Consider the following 16,399-nt stretch of genomic DNA (forward strand, 5'->3'; position numbering starts at 1 on the left):
CCCCTGCCAGGGCTCAGGCTGCTCCCTGGAGCTGCGGCAGCCTGCCCGGCCCGGCCGCGGGCTGAGCTGCCTCCTGGAGAGGGAGCCACACTCCAAGCTCTGACGGCCCCGGGCCTGCTGGCGGGGGAGAAGAGGCTCCTTTTCCCCCTCTCACCGCCCTGGAGATGGGCTCTTTCCCCGCCTCACGCTCGGTGAAGCACGCGTGTGCGGGCGGTGCAGTTCGTGGGGGCCCGGGTGCTGCGAGGTGCCTGGAGCGGAGTTTTCCCCCGGGTGGTGCGCTGGTCGGGGCAGCCGCTTTGACTTCCCCTTCCTAGGCTGGGGCAGTGCGACTGAGACCCAGTGCGGTTTGGGGGTGGGTTTTTTTTCTTTCTTTCTTTTTAATTTAAAAAGAAAGCAGACTTCATCTAGATGCCTGAAAAGCATACACACAGCGTATCTGGTGCTACATTTGTCAAAGTTATTGTTCAGATCTAAGCAGAGCATCAAGCTACTACATGTGAAGAAAGATTCTCAGATAACAGTAGTAAGTTGTCTGCCTTTAAAAACAAAACAAAACAAAACTGAAACACAGAACAACTGCGAACAGTCCTACAATTTCCCTATTATAAGAATATGCTAACCTTTAAAGACCTAACAGGAAAAGGGAGGCCTGAATTTGTTGTATCTTGAGGTTTTCTGCAGCATTATAAAGCATTTTTATGTAGTTGCCTTTCTTCTCCAGCAACAGTGAAAGATGTTGTCCTCCTACCTGTTAGGCCTGGCAGATACTTTACTTCTAAGTGATAATGTTAGCTGCTCTTACCCTCTTTTCTCTCTGACCTAAATGATTTATGTAACTGCTAGGATTTTGGAAGGGTTAATATATAAAAACTCATCTGCCTCAGTTCTTCTAGTTGCTATTAACTTTTGGTCATGGCTCATTGGTGGCTTTAGTCTTGATATGAAGTTCATAGCATGTCCTTCAGTGGTGAAACATATGCATGGCATGGACTCTGAAGCTACCCAAGCTTTCTTATCTTACTTCTCTCTCAAAGATAAATTAAGTATCAGTAAAGTGTGTTAGCCTCCTTAAAATATATTATTATAACTAAAATATCTTTTCTGTGTATGTCAAGATTTAGCTTTTCTCACCATTCTGAGCCAACCATGCTATTTTGCTATTCCAGCTTTCTACTTGCTGTACTAAGTTCACCATCAAGCGAGACAAGAGGGAGGTGGAAATAAGAGCAAAGAGTTGGTGGAACCTTGGAGTTTTCTCTCTGGCTCACAGGGTTCCCACCCTAGAAGTAGTGTGGCTTTTCCAGTGAAGCATTGAAAGATTTGAGTTCTATGGTCATTTTAGCTAATAGTTTGCTTTAGAAAGATCCTGCTTTCTTATTCACTTCTTTGGGAAACATGTGTTTCACAGGCAACCAATAGCTCTGTGCATTGAACTTAGAGAATCTTACGTATCATTGCCTTCCTTTTCCAGCAAACTCTCTGGGAACAAGAACTGTACTGTGTATGTATGTTCAGCACCCAACAAGTGAAGGTGCCTACTCAATTCCGTTCCAGACAACAAAATATAAAGTGGAGGTAGGATACTGCAAATCTGGCCTTTTTCAGCACTGCTCAAGGCTGAATAGCTGTATATGAAAGGCTGTATAGCTTTTCCTCTCCCCGATTTCCACAGGTAGAGCACAGACAGCTGTGACGCTAATTGCAACACTCAGAAGAATGCATTGCTTTGTAAGTCATCTGCCTTTTTAGTTGTTCATATGAGCCTCCTTGTTATATTCTGTTTTTTTTGCAAAAGGTCAGTTTTGCCTAGGGCTACACCAGGGCAGTGGTGCAGTGCTTATCTGCTGCTTTGATTCCTCCTCCTTTTTGGTAAGAGAATTTATGTCGACAGATTCTTCAGGTAGAAGAGTTTTGCTGCAGCATTCCCACACTGCTGCGTTCTTCCCGCTTCCTTTTGTATCAGCCGCAGCATGGAAGGAAGTCAGAAGGCAAATCAGTCTTCCATAAGCTCTTCAGTCCTCGCCATTTCTGCTAAGACTGGCAGTAGCAATTCGTGACAATTGTGGCAGTTGTTTCAGGCCCTTGGGCGAGGGACGCAGAGCAGGTGGGGATACGCGGGGAGAGGGAACGCAGCAGCGAACCATCTGAGAATTAGACCTGGGCACTCCTCTCCCCGTTTTGTCGTTTCAGAGTGGCCAGCTGACTGTCACGGGATGGGAACGCAACTGGATTTGGTTTGAGTCAGGAACCTGAAAACGAACATTTCGGTATCCTTCATCCTGAGCCAGCCAGACCATTCTCAACAGGAGTCCAGAATAAACACACGAAATGTGCTTAGAGGCACAACTTTTCTTTTTACCCCAAACCAGAATGTCCGTTGCAGGCAGGACGTTTTTTTCTGCATGCCAAGTCTGAAAGGAAAAGAAGAGAACTGTGAATAATACTTGCTCTTAAATGGTGTTTGAAAAGAAAAGGTGTAGTGCTGAAGACTAGGCTGTGCAGGCACCTCAGAAGGCTGCTGTATTCATTGGTGCTTGTACTCCGGTGAAAAGGGCCCTTTGGGCAGTCATGTCACCAGCTGCAAGGGCTAAAGTAAAATTAAATAGCAATTACACTCCTCAGGTAGCACAGCTGAGTCCCCAGTAGAACACTTTCCTTTTTTCTCTATCCATCACCCTGTTTCTGTCTAATCCCTATCAACTCTTCTTTTTGTGCAGTTTCCCTTTATAGTAGGGGAGTTTGGTAGGAGCAGGCAGAAAACAATTTAATCTTGTTCCCTACCTCCTTCTTTGGCCGGTGTATTTTTCCCTGTCGGGGAACTGATCATTTAGTAGCACTCCACCAGCCAAACGCAGGTTGGATTTTTCCCTGGCAGTTTTACGTGCCCATCAGAATTTCCTTGGGAAGTCGTTAATTTTATCATCTGTTAGAATGCATAGGAAAGCTTAAATCTCTCTGGGATATTTTTAGACCTGCTGGGGAATGGGGTTTTGGAGGGTGTGTACAGAAGTTGTCCTCGGGTAGTGCAAAAGAACTGTCTTTTGAGCAACAAAACCAAATGATTTTTGCTACTGTTCTGCAGGGTTTTCCCCCTCCTCTCTTTGGGGCTGGACACAGCTGGTGGGAGGGATTTCTGGCTGTCAGCAAGAGGAGAAACAAGAGAGCATGTGAGTGAAAGGAACTGGACCTGGGAGAGGCAGGAGGAAAGTTTTGTTGCTCTCCTGAAATACAGGAAAGCTGCTCTTTGCGTATGCATTACTCAGTATCGTCTCAGGAGGAAGATGGGAAGCAGTATCGGGAGGATGGCGTTAGCTGTGCGGATGGGTTAAATGAAAATTCTGCCTGCTTTTGGAAAAGCCCTCTGGGAGGTGGACTTCTCTGTGCACAGGAGAGCACCCCCCCCCCCCCCCCCCCGTTTTCCCTTCCTTTCCTGAGTGCTGATTTGTGTATTGCTTTATGAAGTGGATCAGGACTTCGAATCAGCTAAACCCACGTGGGGCTTCATTCCTGGACCGAACTGAGATCTTGTGAGCCACCAGGTCTTTGGACCTTGTCAAGAAGCAAATGCAAGAAGGAAAAGTAACTTCAGTGTATTTCACTACCAGCAGATGAGCATAAGAAGCCAGGTTTGGTTTTGGGAAAAACTCAGTGACAATCTGCCTTGTAATAATTTCCCATGGACTGAAGAAACTTGCTGAACTGAGCTCGTATGGGAGAAAGCATCCAGGAGTGATAAATCTGCTGTCCCCGTGAACCCCAGCAAGAATCCCTGCGTGCTCCGATAGCCTTGTTCCTCGCAAGAAAGAGCGAAACTGGCAAGTGGAAACAGGAGGTAGCGATGAGTGGGGTTTTTTGAGAAATTGGAGCTCGCTAATCTTGCTTGAGAAGGCTGCAGAATTTTCTAGGCACCCACCAGAAGCACCTGGGGGAAGAGAGGAGCTGTTGCAATGGAGTTGCACATGTTGGCGCTATCGTTCACTGTTGCATTGCGAATATCTTCTCTTGCTTCTGGGAACCAGCTTCAGCCCCATATGTAAGTACCAAGAAAAGAGTCTCCCCAGTGTTTCTGCAGAGCAGGAAAACAATAAAGCAGAAGCAAAGTACAATTTTTCGAAATCAATGGTGGAGGGAGAAGTGGGGGGGCAGGAGGGGGTTGTTCTGTGCTTCTTTATCTAGTACCAAATGTACATAAAGGTGAATAGAAACTTGAAAATCTGGATAGTCGCTGCTTGTAGGAGGTAGCTCACTGTCTTGACTGAAATGTTGCTATTGTGTAAGCATGAGAGGCAGTTACTGTAGTGTAAATAGCCTGACCTTTTTTCACAGAACTGCTATTTTTATGGCTCTTGCCTGTATATGCCTCTCTCTCATTGCGCTCTTCTTAATATTTGTTTTTCTCCTTTTGCTGTTACTCTAGAAGCACTTAGTCCTTTCTTTTTAATTAAATGTTACAGTTACACTTTGGCGTTAATTGTTTGGCTCCTTTGGAAAATTTCCTTGCAAATTTGGTCTCCTGCCAGAAGATGATCTCTTGATGCAGGGGGATTGCTCTGTTTCTTGCTGTAAATGAGCCAGGCGTTGCAGAGCGCGCTGACTCCCAAGTACTCTCCCTTATGCTTTTAACCTTTGGATTTAGGAAAGAGAGGACTCCTTTCAGCAGGTAGGGGTTTTGCAAAGACACTTTTTCTCCCTGTGTCTGAGATTTTGTGCTTCTGCTCTGACAGATACTTTTAGGACATCTTGGATGAGACACCAGGGGTGAGCTGTGTGCCAAGGTATCAGAGAAAAGCAAAGGGCAGGCGCTGGGAAGTGCTGTCATTTCCCATAGGGCATTGCAGACGATGCCTGCTGGGCACAAAACCGCTGTTTGGGGCACACAAAAACCTCTCTTCACTCCAATATATTACACCAAAACATTGCTGCTGCCAACTTCATTTTTATGGTTCCTTTTAGTTCTTTTTTTTCAGAAGTGCAGACAGCTAAGCGTTGAGATATCTGTGCATTAACAGCAAAGGACATCCAGAGGGTAGGGAAATATCCTTCCCTAGATTTCCTCTTGTACAAACTTTCATATCTGTTAAATGGATGAACTTGCTGCTTTCTGTTTATGGAGACACTCACAAAATAACACTGCTTCTCTGGCATTCACCATCAGCACTTGGGTCTGTTATATTAGTGAACTGATGTGGGGGGGGCTTTGCTAGTTGAACAGCTCTGCAGTGGCCACATGTGGGAATGACAAGGAAAGATTTTCCAGCAAAGCTATTGGGGGAAACATGCCATTAATCCTAAAGGCATTTCCAGGCTTTCTGTAACAGTAGTGTAATTGAATGTCCTGGAGCAGTAAGATGCCAGCTGCAATCCCTATTCTTCACCATGTCCAAATTACTTAGTTTAAATTTCTGTTATAGAAAATATTTTTTGTGAAAACTCACAAGCCCTTTTAGAATTGGAAGTACCAGAAACAGTCACAAATAATGAATGGCTTGTAACTCATTAATTCAAGGACAAATATTTCCTTCTTCATTCTTAGGTAAAAACTACTGACTCGTATTTGGTGAAAAAGAGTTGCAATTAGAACAGAAATGAGGCACAAATTATATTTTCTTGCTAAATCATTCATACTCACTGAATCTCATTTATTCGTTTTAAGGAAGGGATTCAAAACTGAGACGGCTTTCCATATCTGCCACTGATTCAGGGTGTCGGCTTAGTCGAAACGCACCTTTTCTGTGTGTGTCGGTTTTCTGTCTATAGAATACCGGACTGTGATGTTTACTTCGTAGGAGTTCTTTGACGCTTAACTGTTTCATGAAGGCTAATGCCGTGCTTTTGAGAAATACAAATGCTATGATTGTACTGTGTGTGTTTTGCTGGTGCAAGTGCCGTGTGGTGAACAGAGTATCTTTTCGCCGGAGCGTGAAATTCAGGTCCCTCACCCGACCTGGCTCCTGTGAGTTTCCAGGAAGAGGCTGATGGGGTCTGTTTGCAGCCCCTGGATGACCTGTGGCTGGTCCACATGGCACACGTCCTCACACTCCTGCATGATTTAATCCAACAAGGAGACGAATACTGTGTAACTTATAAGATCTTCCTCCTCTTTCCAATAAGCAGAAGGAAGTTACCCGTACCTGGTGCCTTTTGTGCATTGCGCTCGTCTCTGAGCAGTATGCAGATTCCAGTAAACCTCTGTTTCTCTGCGACAGGCCAAATGTTTGTGCGGAGCAAGAGCTGGCGATAGTGGGGCACAGGCAGCCGTGCGTCCAGGCCTTTACTCGTGTGGTCAAAGTGTGGAAACAAGCCTGCGGAGGACAGCTGTGGTGTGCAGGCTACGAGCGGAGGTACGTGTTCCTTCTCAAGCCTGGTTTGTTCGTTGTGCGGCGGAAAGCGATCCCTTCTCAAGCGGGAAGGGAGCGTGTTACGGTCGGCGTGGCGCCTGCGGCTGGTGTGCACGGCGGTGTATGCGAAGGAGGAAGAACACCGCTTGCACAGCAGCTGCGCGCTTACTTAGCTCGCGCGCTGCCAGGGAGGTCGGGCAGGGGCTGGCCAAAAGGGGGTGAGACCTGCTGGGGCCGTGAAGAGCCCCGCGCACCTCCGTACCCCTCATCGCCCTCTGCTGCTGCCCGGGCCGTGGGGTGGCCCCGGGGACGGCCTGAGTAACCCTCGGGTGCCCTCTGAGAAGTCTTAGTGGCCAGGCAGTTTGAGTGCCCTCTGCAGTCCCCAGCAGCTCTCCAGGGACAGAGGAGAAAACACCCGGGATGCACAAGTGCTTTATTGAATGATAGTCGACACACTTCCGACAAAGACGTTTGGCGCCTGGCTTTCAAAGGCTCTGGCATTAGGGTAACGTAACAGCTCGTTTGGAGGCTGGCTCAAATGGAAAGCTGTGCGCAGAGAGACCTGTGGCTCTGCAGCCATAAATTAGCTGTAAGCAACAGAGCTGTTTAATTAGATGTTTTTCTTGGCTAAAACCAGGAGAATCTGGGAGATTTTGTAAACCCTGTGTGCATCTAGCTCAAGGGGGTTCTGACCCTACCTGGGACCTTTGTGTGTTATGTGACACTACTACTAAGAGTTCTCTGCTGAGAATTTTTAAACAGTTAAGCATTTCATGAACAGAAGATATATTGTTTTTGTTCAAAAGAAGCTCTGTCATTCTGGTTAACTGTTTCCAGTCTTCTGACTATGTATTACATCTGTTTCCTATGATCATGCCATGTTAATGAAATTACTTAATCACATCACGGCCGTTATTCCTGTAGCTTTAGATGTCTCAGCTTCAAAACAGAGACATGTCAATGGCACTCTGAAGTTTTACAGGGCTCAAGGCAGCCTTCTCTCGGTCCGAGTGAGGTTTGCTGTGCACTGTTAAATGTAAAACTCATATTAAAAGAGAGAAATTTTATTCTAGAGAAAAAACTATTCGTGCAAAGAAACAAACATCGTTCGGTTTCGTTACAGTAAGCTAAGGTGAGGCTGAAAATGATTTTCTCTCACCTTCTCTGACCAGTCAGCATTACGTCAGCCAGCTTAGTCTTTCACATCCTGATTCGGTCATTATATTTGTGGCACAAGACAACAGAATAACAACCATGCTGTCTTGTAAGGGTGGATTTTCTGCAACTTTTCTGTCTTCTCTGTTCTTTACTCATAGCGTACCCTGAAATTTCATACTGTAGCCATCCTTCCACTTGCCAAGGGCTGGACAAAGGTGCTGTCAGACCTCGCTCCTAGTGTTTGTAGCTTGGTCAAAGGGGTGCCAGAGATTAAAACCTGCTTCAGAATTGCGTGGTCTCCAGCCTCGTCTAGCCAGCGCATCCTGCAAACTGCAGTTCAGCCACTGGCTTCTTCCATAGCAGAGTGAAGTTTAATCACTCACTGCAACTCTTAGTAGTCCAGGCTGACTTAGGCAGCAGGTTTGAATTCAGTACAGTATAAATCCAGAGCACCCCGTTTTATAGACTATCACAAACTTCATATTTATTGAGGTAGAAACTATTAGGAAAAAGGTTTCATGCTACAAAATTTTTATATATCCCATTGCCTGCTTCCTGGTACCAAGCTCTGAAGTGCCGGAGCTTTGGCGACACCCTCCCCCTCCCAAACTTCTTCCACACGTGAAAGAAACTGCATATCTAGGCCGATCATTACTGAATGTAATGTTCATAGGATAAAAACCTTTGCAGGTAGTAGGCTGCGGTTATTTAAATGGCTTTTCCAAAGAAAGCAAAGAAAAAACATCCTTTGGGGGATAGTGGGAGAAGAGAGGATAAGAAAATTAATACGGTCCCATTTTCACTACATCCCTCCAAGCAAAGACTTTTGAATAATCAGAAAAATGATAGGATTAGCTAAAGCAGGTACTATGCAAAAATATCACAATCGGCCAAACCATGAAAATTCAGTCAAGGGGCATGCTTCAAGGTTTTGTTTCTCTTGGTTCAAATGCAAGGAGGTTTTACGCAGAGAATTGAGGACTAGCTCAAGAATATCCAAATCTTGAAATATCTCAGATTTTTTGGAAAGCTCATGAGCATTTTGGTTTTGGATTTTTTTTCCAAATTAGGACTTTTTGGTTCTTGTGGAGAATGTGGAAAATTCCCGTATTATCTTCATGACCTAATTTATATGTTAGCTTTAGATTTGTGACCTGCTGGGATGAAGGAATTAATAGGAGAGATGGGTGTTGGTCAGAAAGAAGAACTTTCAAAACTATCAGTATTTGTATCCTTTTACTTGTAATTAGCCGTAGAAACCAGCATCCAGACCCTATCTGTATTTGAAAACAGTGTGTCTTTTTTTGAAACAAAACTCGGACATCAGGACCCTATTAAAAGATGTCATTTGCTCAGGAAACGTGGACAGTCAGGATCCAGGAGCTCTGGGCAGGGGATGTTGCCCTCTCAGACCTGCTCATAAGTTTTGCTTTTGTCTAGTTTAAAGGTTCTAACACACAGCTGTGCTTGACTAATTAAAAACTCTCCTTTTGAAAGGCGTTCTGGAGTTACAGCATGCATCTGCTCGTTCCACAGCTGCTGAAGAGGGGATGTCTTCAAAAGGCACTTCAGATCTTTAAAAATGTACCCAAAGAGACCGAGGGAGCACGAGTGGTGCCTAAGCGAGGGCTTGGGTCAGAGCGGGGGAGCACTGGCTTTGCATTTGCCCTGCGAACTCCAGGGCTCCTAGAAGGCTTGTGGGCTCGGCAGGGTTCAAACGAATGGCTTCGTTCTTTAAAAGGTGGTTCATTACAGCGCATGTGCTGCTGCCGAATCATTCCTGCAAAACGGCTGAACAGGGTCCGTCTGGCTGCGCTCTTGGAGGGCCTCTGGAGGGGAGACAGTATTGCCAGGAGGTAACCGCGGGTTCTCTGCAAGCTCATTTGCTGCTGCGGCAGGTGTGTATTTGCCTGCTGGGTCCTTGTTTTTCGCTCTAATCGTGAGCTAACAGTGGTCTCGCTGGTCAAAACCTCCCATTCTTTATGAACAGCATTCCTGTTTCTGCCTAGATAACCCAAATGTTTAACATTTAGTGGTTTAATTGCTAATTGACTGTTAATCTTCAACGCTCTTCTTGGATGGTCTTGGCTGTAGAATCCCAGGGCAAAATTCTCTGCCATGTTATGGAGTAGTTTGGCCTGCTTGGTACATTGGCCCCTTCTGGCTTTTAATCCCCTGAATCAATAAATAATATACGCTACCACGGGTGGGCTTCCTTCCAGCTAGCACTGCGAAGTGTGGATGTAAGGTTTGTTGGAATAAAATGAGATGAGTGCAGGATGCTGTCAGCAGCTCAGCTGTGGTCTTCAGCTGCTGTTGGCACAGCGGCGTGGAGTTTGTTAACAGCAGACACACATCAGCGATCATCTCTAAGCCCGGAACACCGCTGGAGAAGGCTGTTTGCTTGGCTGCGGATGAAATCAGTTAAGAGAACGGGCTGGCACAGTCGGGAGAGGAGAGGAGATTGTAACTTCGTCTCGGAGAGGAGGCAGTTGTGCAGGAGTTGCTCCACGAAGACAGGTAGCTGCTGTCGCGATGGCAGTTAACCAGCGCTTGCTTTGGTGCAGAGTCGCGGGGTCTCCTTTTGCGTGACTCGGTGTGCAGGACCTAATTCAGTCCCCTGTAAGAGCAACGGGGAGTTATGCTTGCACGTGTCAGAAGTGAATCTGAACGTACCCGAAGTGGAAAATCGATGCAGATGCTCGGCTAGTCATAGTATCGTTTGAGCAGCGAAGAGGCCCTGACTGGGAGCTGGGAGACAAAGCTAGAGAAGGCTGCGGATGGAGGACTATGAATTTGCGCAACAGCTCAAGTAGTGAACTTTTCTTGCCTGCACTGAAGTCCAGACTACAATGTGCACAATCTTTTTCTGTAATCCATCTGCTTTTCCTGCCTCATTAAACAGTTACAAGCCTTTGCACAATAATAATAATAGTAGTAGTAGTAGTAATAGTAATAATTCCAAGGAAGCATCTTGGACTAGAGACGGCTTTTAAGTCTGGAGTGTAGGAATTCCTCCTAACCTGTAATTGCTGGTAATTATCTTGGTGATGATATCTGTGCAGTGGCAATAAAGCAGCAACAGTCTGCCTTTTGACTCTGTCTTAAGAGAGGACTTTGAAATGATAGGTACCTTGTCTGCTTCCACTTCAAAGGCTGGGATTCTTCAGTCACAGATGTTCCTTAATGCATGCTTTTGGCATTGTAAATCAAGGAGCTAGAACAAGACAATTTGGTCATGCTGTATTGTGAATATCTGAATGTGCTATGCTAAAGCTCAGTCCACGCTAAAAACATGGAGCGAGCCCTAGAGGTGCTGTGAGGGAGGCTGAGATTTAGCCCGTGGAATTTTTAAAGACAAACGTTTCAGCAAAACTTCCCTGAGGCCCGGTTTGGTCCCCTCTCTCCTCATTCTGAGCTTCTTCGGGGAGCTCCCGTCGCAGCCGGTTTAGTCCGTCGGGCCGAAGGTCTCTTGCCAAGCCACCTTGTGCCGTGCGGTTTAAGGCGCCGGAGCGCACAGTCACGGCATTCATGGGGACGTTGCACGGCCTCCGTCCGAGCCGCTGGAGCCGCTCCAGCTGGAGCGGGCCGCAGCAGCAGCACGGGGCTCGGGAAGCACAGCGACGGCCTCGGGACCCGGCGGGCAGGGGCTGGCCCAGCACCGGCCTCGGTGCCCGCGACTTCGCCGGCGCGGCTCGGAAGGCGCTGCCCCTGCTCTTCCTTCCGCCGGCGCGGTTCGGCGCTGCGGTCCGATCCCACCCGCGCAGCGGGGAGCAGCTGGCTCCGGGCGCTGGGACGCCAGCAGCCCGCCGAACCGCAGCGCTCGTAGCCGCCGGCCGATTCCTCCAGCTGCCGGGCGCGCGCGGGGCCCCGCGGGGCTGCGCGTGGAACGGGCTCGCCAGCCCAGCCGAGGCGTTTGGCGGAGCCGGGGGACGGCGGCAAGTCCGCGGTCCTGCTGCCTCCGCTGCCTCCCGGGGAGGTGGGGGGGGAGCGGGGAGGGCCGCTGCCCCCCGAGTCCGGGCGCTCCAGAGCGACAGCGACTGGCTTTACAAAATCTGTGGCTGTGCCCAGAGCGGTGGCGTTTCGTGAAAACCGGCGTAAACCCCGTTACGCGCTGGTGTGGTGGCCGTCTCGCTCACCGATGCCTTCGTCGGGGTCCGAGCCGAGCTGAGCCGATCCTCCTGTCCCGCTGCTGTGGTAAAACACGGATACCTTAGGACACAGGCCCCGCTAGTGCAGAGACTAAAAAGTCGCTTCTTAGTGGATAAACTAAGCTCTTTGGGGGCTGCACTTTCAGCCCTTCCTGGTAAAGTTATGTTTTCGCTGCTACTGACGGTGCAGCTTTCCCGACACGGCAGAATGCAGCTGCACTTAGCCCTCGGCAATGAAACTTTGAGGAATGGCAGCACCGTCCCAGAGGGACTGGGAATCGGTTTTCCAGCGGCAGGGCACAGCGGTGTTTTTTAAGCCCAGGTTTCGTTAGTTCTGGCTCATTCAAATTTTTCTGTGCCAGGGACTCCTTAAAACACAAAAGAAAACAGAAACATTGCGGATGAAATATCTCCTGTGAGGTTCTCTGTAGCCTGTAACATCCAGCTATCCACAGGCAACTGAGGCTGTCAGAATATCCGCATCTCGTGAGATCCCACTTGGATTAACTTAAGGATCTGAGTCGTCAGGTCGACCTCGTGGAGGTGAGGTTGCTCCTCAGCGAGGCGCCGCTGGGGGCGGAGAGGAGCCCGGGTCAGTCCCGAGCCCTCCTACGCTATCAAGTCCTCTTAAATGTGCATGAGGGCAGAGAAGAAGGTGCGTTTACATTCAGCTTCTGGACTTGAAATATTCCGGTTTCTCATCCCTTCTCATGAGGGATGTGGAAACGAGGGTGCAGCATGGGCTCTACGTCACCATGAGAGCGCTTGTTTCTCATATGCCTCATCTCCGACTAAGATTCATCGATTTTGCAGAGCTTGTGGTTTATCCTCGATTTATCTTCCAGGAGAAAAATGATATCTGTATTTTTTTTTTCAGCCCTTTTGCGTGGTATCTACTTGTTTCTGAGAAATGCCTCTTAACTTGTGTTCTCATAGGTAGAAACAGCAGAACTGGGCAACCTGTTCCTTCATCCACGTTCTCATGATTTAAATAGGAAGCTCATGTGAATTCCTAAGGATGGAAAAACTCAGTGGTCTCTACTTGTATTCTTTCTCCACCTTTTCGTGGAACACGTTTTCCTCATCATCTCTGAGCTTACGCAGAAAAATGCTGCCTGTCGCCACACAGTCTTTCTGATCCGGGATGGGAAGAAAAAGTGTGTGTTTTGCCGAATTGCCTGAGCCTCGGAATACGGGGACGTTTTCGATATCCTTGCGCATGGGTCAATAGTCTTTCGGTTCTACTGTGAACGCTTTTTGAGTTAACGCTACCCCAGCTACACCGTGTTATTTTTGTACTTTGTAATGCATATTGCCACAACATTAAGAGCCCTGGGCTGGCAGATAGCTCTTGATTGCAAGAGGATCCAGATGGATCTGAGCTTGATTGTAAGCTGTTCTGGTGCCTGAGTGACTGTAAATTGCTTTCTCAGCTGCTTCTGGAACACGATTATTTCCTTCTTAATTTGTTAACAGCTTGTGCAAAAATTGGTATCTGCTTTTATTTTTCTCAGCTGTGCTTCCATATGCTGATTGACAGAGAAGAATAGCTGAAGATTTCCTTCATGGGAATTAATGGTTCACCGTTATTTAGGATTTTTTTGTAGAAACATTCAGACAAAATCAAACAACTAGAATGAGTTAGGATAAATATTTTCAGTGGGCATGTACAACACGTCTGCTTTGCCAAATATTTGTTGTTGTTTGTCTGATTTGCTCTGGTGGAGTAGTTTCATGTTCTGCCAAAGTATCTTTTTAAAAATCAGCTTCAAAAGTTTTATCTCTGTTTTGATGTGGTGTGCGTGAGAAAATCAAATTTTCGGGAAGAAAGTGTCTCATTTATTTATTTACGTTTCAGCGCGCTCCCGGTGTTACTACCGCAGCTCCCACCCTGGAAGTAAGTGGCCGGAGCGGTGGAAGGCACCTTGGGCGCTGGGCCGGAGCGTGCGGTTGGCTGCAGCGAGCCGTCCGGCTCCGCAGAGCGCTCCGTGTGCCGGCGCGAGCTGGAGCTGCCGCCGCCGCCGCCGCCGCCGCCGGAGAGGCAGCAGGGCCCGGCCGGCCGCGCGCGGCACCGGGCTGGGAAGGAGTTTGCTTCTAATTTATTTAGAAACACAAGAAAGAGGTGTTTGGGGGGGTTCTGGGTTATTCACTACAGACCCCTCAGAGCCGCTGCTCGTGCTCAGTAAGGCTTGGCTGAAATACCTGTTGTTTTTACGATTTGTTTCCTTTGTTAACGAGCAGCTTGAGAGAGGAGGAAAACAACCGCTCAGAGCGGTAAAATTACTCAGAAAAGGCGAAAAGGGCCGGGAATGTTATGAGGACCTGGGCACTCTGGTCTCTCGTGTTCCCAATTACAGCAAATTAAGGAGTCCTTTCTTAGGATCAGTGGTCATTGCTAGATGAGGTGCCAAAAAAAAGCGCACTTCAAAACTGGATTCCTCATTTTATTTGTGCGCCCCGGCTAGAGTTACGTTTTCTGTTCTTTCCGGTTTCCTCGCTCTGCGGGAACGGATGTTGCCTGAACGGCGCTTTGTTTTGTTTCGTTGCAGGACCGCGTACCACACGGCCTACAGGCAGGTGTACGCGCTGACGCGCCAGACCGCGTACCGGTGCTGCCCGGGATGGGCCCCGCGCGCCGGGGCTGCCGGCTGCCTCCACCGTAAGTAGCGAACCCCGTCCGGGTGAGGTTCTTCCCTTGGTGCTGCCGGCGTTGCTGCTTTCGCCTGAGGGTGCTCGGTTCAAGTCCCCTACCTGCAGCAAACGCTCTAAAAACGATGTAGAATCGTCTTTCAAAAGAGCTGGTTTGGAGGGGGGGGGGTTGTTTTTTTCTCTGGCTTCCCCTGACCTGCTGTGTGCTACTTTCCGTTTTTGTAGCACTTCCTCGTTATAACATGAAAGGGTTTTCAGAGTCGCGCTGTTCATTTACCCGGTTGCCAAATGCTATTAAATGTTTAAAATAAAGCCCAAACTGGTGATTTAAATGGTGCCACTGGCAGAAGTTCTGGAAAACTGTAATCTGAGCCCTGAGTGGACTTTTCATTATGCACCACATTAATTGCTGTCTGTGTGACCTGAACACGCCAGTGATAGCTAATTTGCCCGCTAGTTGCTCTTACTCAGCATCCTTAAGAGCTTTTTATAACAGCTTCCTTGGAAGAGGAGGCCTTTAACTAAGGCAGCTTTAGAGCAGATGTGAATTACTCAAAGCGTCAGAAAATGGGCTTGGCTATTGTGCGCCAGAAGCCAGTGAATTTTGGCTGGAAACACACGGTCGCTTACTGGCGTATGCTTCCTCGCCATTCCCGCTCTCTTCACCTTTAAACGAGAACGAGAGACTGGGATTCATTCATCAATTTACTCTTAAAGGGTTGTGACTCCTCAGCTACTTTGGAAAGGCTCTTGTGTCAGCTGTTCGTTCTGCTATTTTTAGGATTGCTTGAGCCTGAAACACCTCCAGAGGCTGGAGATCTCTGCACTCTTTCCCTTCAGCCTGCTCTCTCCTTCAGTGAAAAGACAAGTGCTCGGGGTTCAGGCCGGGTGGGCCTCTAACGAAGGTGTTGCAGCATTAGCCTCAGAGGAAAAAGCAAACTTCTAGCATGGATGAAGTGCTGGCACTAATAAGGTTTGAAGGAGACACCCACAACTTGAGGCTTTTGGATTCCATGGCTGCTTTTTCTGCTCTTCTGTGTTTGCCCCAGTGTAACTATCTGCAAAGCAGGCATGGAACTATCTACTTCATAGCTGTGCTGAGAAGCTGCAATATGTATTAACGGTTGCAGATGAGTCAGGCTATGGACATCAAATTTAAGTATATATGATGATTTTATGTTATTATAATAGAAGGCAGAGGCAGCATTATCCTCCTGGCCCCTGTACTCACACAGCCCCTGTAGGCTGCGCTGCCTGGCATGTGAGACGGAGGTGCTGCAGAGCTCCTGTCCCCTTCCCCTGAACACTGCAGCCACATCCAGCTGCGGGAATACTTAACTTTAAATTTTGCTTTTGAGAAGTTGGAAGCCAAATAAAATCCGCTCTTGAATCAAACAGAGATTTATTTGAGCATATATGTAGAAATAAACATCACTGTTAAGGCAGAATCACATACGTTCCTTGCGATATACTCTTAATTTTGTGCCCAGTTACAGAATGGCACTATCGGATCATTTTGGCTTCGAATTTGGAGGTGCACTCCTGCCCGCACTGAGCAAAGTAGCTTTCACTTTAGGTAATAGGCGGGCAAACCAGCAAAGCCTTTGGGGTCCTAGGTGCCTTGCCATCAAGGGAATGAAAGCTAGCAGCTTTCGGCTCCGTTGTAAAAATGATTTTGATTGTAATTGACCTACAATACAAGAAAATCTCTCTCTCTCTCTCTCTCTCTCTCTCTCTTCTTTTGTTCTCTGAAAAGGCTGCATATACCCTCCTTGTGCTTTGATGCTTGAAGTGAAGGTTAAAAAAAAGTAAAGGTTGGCCTAGCAAGCCAGTCTTTATTCTTCCTATTCAAAAGCCTGTAATACAGGAGACCAGCCCCACTGTGTCAAAGGAAACTCGGTAGGTGCCTAATAACGTAGTGTCAGTGAGCAGGTAATAACCTCAGATGAGCAAGTGAGTTCTGTAATGACTTTCCTGTAGAGGAAGTGAGTAATTCCAGCCAGGAAGGAAGCAGAGGCAAGGAAATACAGCTGCTCAGAGCGTGGTCTTAACTCATCATCCTAATCAGAGAGAGCAGCGCTAAAAGGCTGCGCAGTGCTGTTC

General features: G+C 47.7%; 1 protein-coding gene and 1 long non-coding RNA gene across 2 annotated transcripts; both read left to right on the forward strand.

Annotated features, from left to right (window-relative positions):
* Positions 1-1,538: 1,538 nt before the first annotated feature.
* Positions 1,539-3,362, forward strand: LOC106485745 (uncharacterized). Its single transcript, XR_010886402.1, has 3 exons — positions 1,539-1,575; positions 1,673-1,728; positions 2,191-3,362. It is a non-coding gene; the product is annotated as an uncharacterized lncRNA (long non-coding RNA).
* An 80-nt stretch (positions 3,363-3,442) lies between these two features.
* On the forward strand, positions 3,443-15,196 carry LOC136994267 (EGF-like and EMI domain-containing protein 1). Its single transcript, XM_067311274.1, has 4 exons — positions 3,443-4,033; positions 6,207-6,341; positions 14,197-14,306; positions 15,078-15,196. Exons 1-4 carry the CDS (start codon positions 3,948-3,950, stop codon positions 15,194-15,196), a joined length of 450 nt encoding a protein of 149 aa, XP_067167375.1. The 5' UTR covers positions 3,443-3,947.
* Positions 15,197-16,399: the final 1,203 nt, after the last annotated feature.

Source organism: Apteryx mantelli, chromosome 26 (assembly GCF_036417845.1).
Source record: "Apteryx mantelli isolate bAptMan1 chromosome 26, bAptMan1.hap1, whole genome shotgun sequence".
Taxonomy (NCBI): Eukaryota; Metazoa; Chordata; class Aves; order Apterygiformes; family Apterygidae; genus Apteryx; species Apteryx mantelli.